At 35.1% G+C, this 2,206-nt stretch overlaps 1 protein-coding gene across 1 annotated transcript in view; it reads right to left on the reverse strand.

The window, feature by feature from the left end:
- LOC119586376 (protein MLP1 homolog) overlaps positions 1 to 2,206 on the reverse strand; it is a gene marked incomplete in the record, with an annotated part of 73,375 nt that overhangs the window by 16,464 nt on the left and 54,705 nt on the right. Inside the window, 1 exon segment of the mRNA XM_037935088.1 lies at positions 776 to 1,003. Coding sequence (XP_037791016.1) covers positions 776 to 1,003 — 228 coding nt within the window.

Below are 2,206 nucleotides of genomic sequence, written 5' to 3' on the forward strand. Positions count from 1 at the left end.
CCAAATATCAAATGGATGCCTGGTAAACAGCTTTTGAGTCACCTTTTAACTAGAAGTTTAAATCTTGTTGGAAAAGAGAAAGCAGTGAGACATAAAGACCCACTGAGAAACCTTGGTCACACCTCCCATGCTTGGTTGCAAAAGAGAACCCGAGAAAAATGAAACACTCCCTTAATTTCAGAATAATGTAGAAGTTTTCATCATAAGTAAAATAAACCTAAGGGTTTAGATTAAAAAAAAAAGAAAGGGGAAGAAAACCCTCCATGCTAATTGTGAAATGCCAGCTTTCTCTATGTTGACTAAGTTGCACCTGAGACAAGACCATATATTACTTCTCTTTTTGAAAAAATTCATGTATCAGTATAAAACTGCACTCACCATCGTTAACAAGATAATCTCACTGAAGAGGAAGGAATAAATGCAATGATAAACCTTATGCAGAACTTAAATCTTGAAACATAGCTCTCAGAATAATTCAATTTCCATCTGTGATTACTCTTATTAGTATTTTCATACATCTACATGCAAAAGTAGCAAACATTATGATAAATTTACATAAAACAAAAACACAGTTAAGTCTGAATCTAAACATGTGGTTAATTTCTACTTAACAATTACAAAGATATATGCTAAGATATCTACAAGAATATGATAATATTTACATGAACCCTGTAAACTCCATTATTTCGCTCTTTTGCTCTTTCGATTAACTCCCAAACAATCATTAGCACTTCTCCAGATAAACTTTGTGGCTCTGAATTCCAACAGCATTTACCTGGTTCTCCAGACTGGCCACCCTATGCCGCAGGCTCTGGGCATCTGAGCTCATCTCTTCCTTGTCTCGCCTCAGCTTATCAACCTCACGCTCGGACCTGTCCAAGTCACCTTCGCATACCTCCAATTTTTTGCGGAGTCGTGTGAGGTCGGCCGTGAGGGAGGCTATGGTGTTGCGAGAGTCAGCCAAACTTAGCTCGAGCTTGGCTCTTGATCTAATGGGGGGGGACTGCAAGGGAAGAGACACCGGTACTTCTGCTGTTCCCCACTATAGTATTTGAGCCGGATGATCCAAATGGTTTTCCTTTATGTTCCCTTCCTTTTTATTTCTCATCATTAACCAAAAAAAAAAAAAAAATTGTTCCAAACAATTTCTGTCTCAGTTTTTCCTTATTGAATTTACTACATATTCCACATACCATAGTATTCATAACTAATTCATGTGAAAATTTTTAAAAACTAGTACATACTAAAAATTCAGCAAATTTCTGTTAGTATTTCATAATGCTAGCACTTTGGTTTGTTAGTTCATACTAAGTATGAGATATCTACTTCATTTAATCAATATAATAAGTCACTGTATCAAGAAACCTATGTCAATGCAGATTTGTAATCTGTATGGTTAGTCATGTGTAACTCTGTCATTCTCTTATGTCTGTTAAGAATCCATTATAAAATCCGTCTGATCAGAAGTGTCTGCCACTGTTCAATCTTGTCACTACTATGCCACTCTTTGTACGTAGCCTGAAGTGTGTCTACATCCTCTACACCCTTCAACCATAACAAGTTTTCTTACTAAAATACAGTCACTACTCTTAGTCATCCAACTTTCACTTTACACAGAGTTTTCTTCAGTGAAACTATCTAGCAAAGCTTTCTTCAAGGTTGGCCTCCACAGTGGCTGCTCAACCACATGCAAGACAGAGTATCTGAAGGTGGAAAAGAGGACTCAACCTGCTCCCGTAACACAGAGAATGGGAAGGAAGTTTTAAATATGTCAAACAAGGAAAGATGTTGTATGTGAAGTTGTTTTTTTTTCCATTATTTTTGGAGAACCATGTTCTCAGGGCCCAAGCTAGTCTGTACCTATTCTTTTTTACATTGATTCTGTTTATCTTATATTGATTTTAAAATATGATCTTCCCTTTTTGTACATACAAATGGTAAAGACAATTAAAGGTGACAAACCACAATTACACCAATTATAACTACTAGGAAAAACCTAAATTAATCACATTCGAGCAAGGACCTGCGGTTCAACCAAAAAATATCTTGACATAGAAACTTCAATCCAACAAGGAAGTAATACAAAAATGATAGTTGATAAAAAAGGTAAAAAATAAAATTAATAATAATAATAGTAATAACTTAAATCATCAAAGAAATAAAAAAACAGCAATGCAAAAAAAGCTAATTGAAAAAAAAGAAAAAC

This window comes from Penaeus monodon, chromosome 21, assembly GCF_015228065.2.
Source record: "Penaeus monodon isolate SGIC_2016 chromosome 21, NSTDA_Pmon_1, whole genome shotgun sequence".
In the NCBI taxonomy this organism is placed as follows: domain Eukaryota; kingdom Metazoa; phylum Arthropoda; class Malacostraca; order Decapoda; family Penaeidae; genus Penaeus; species Penaeus monodon.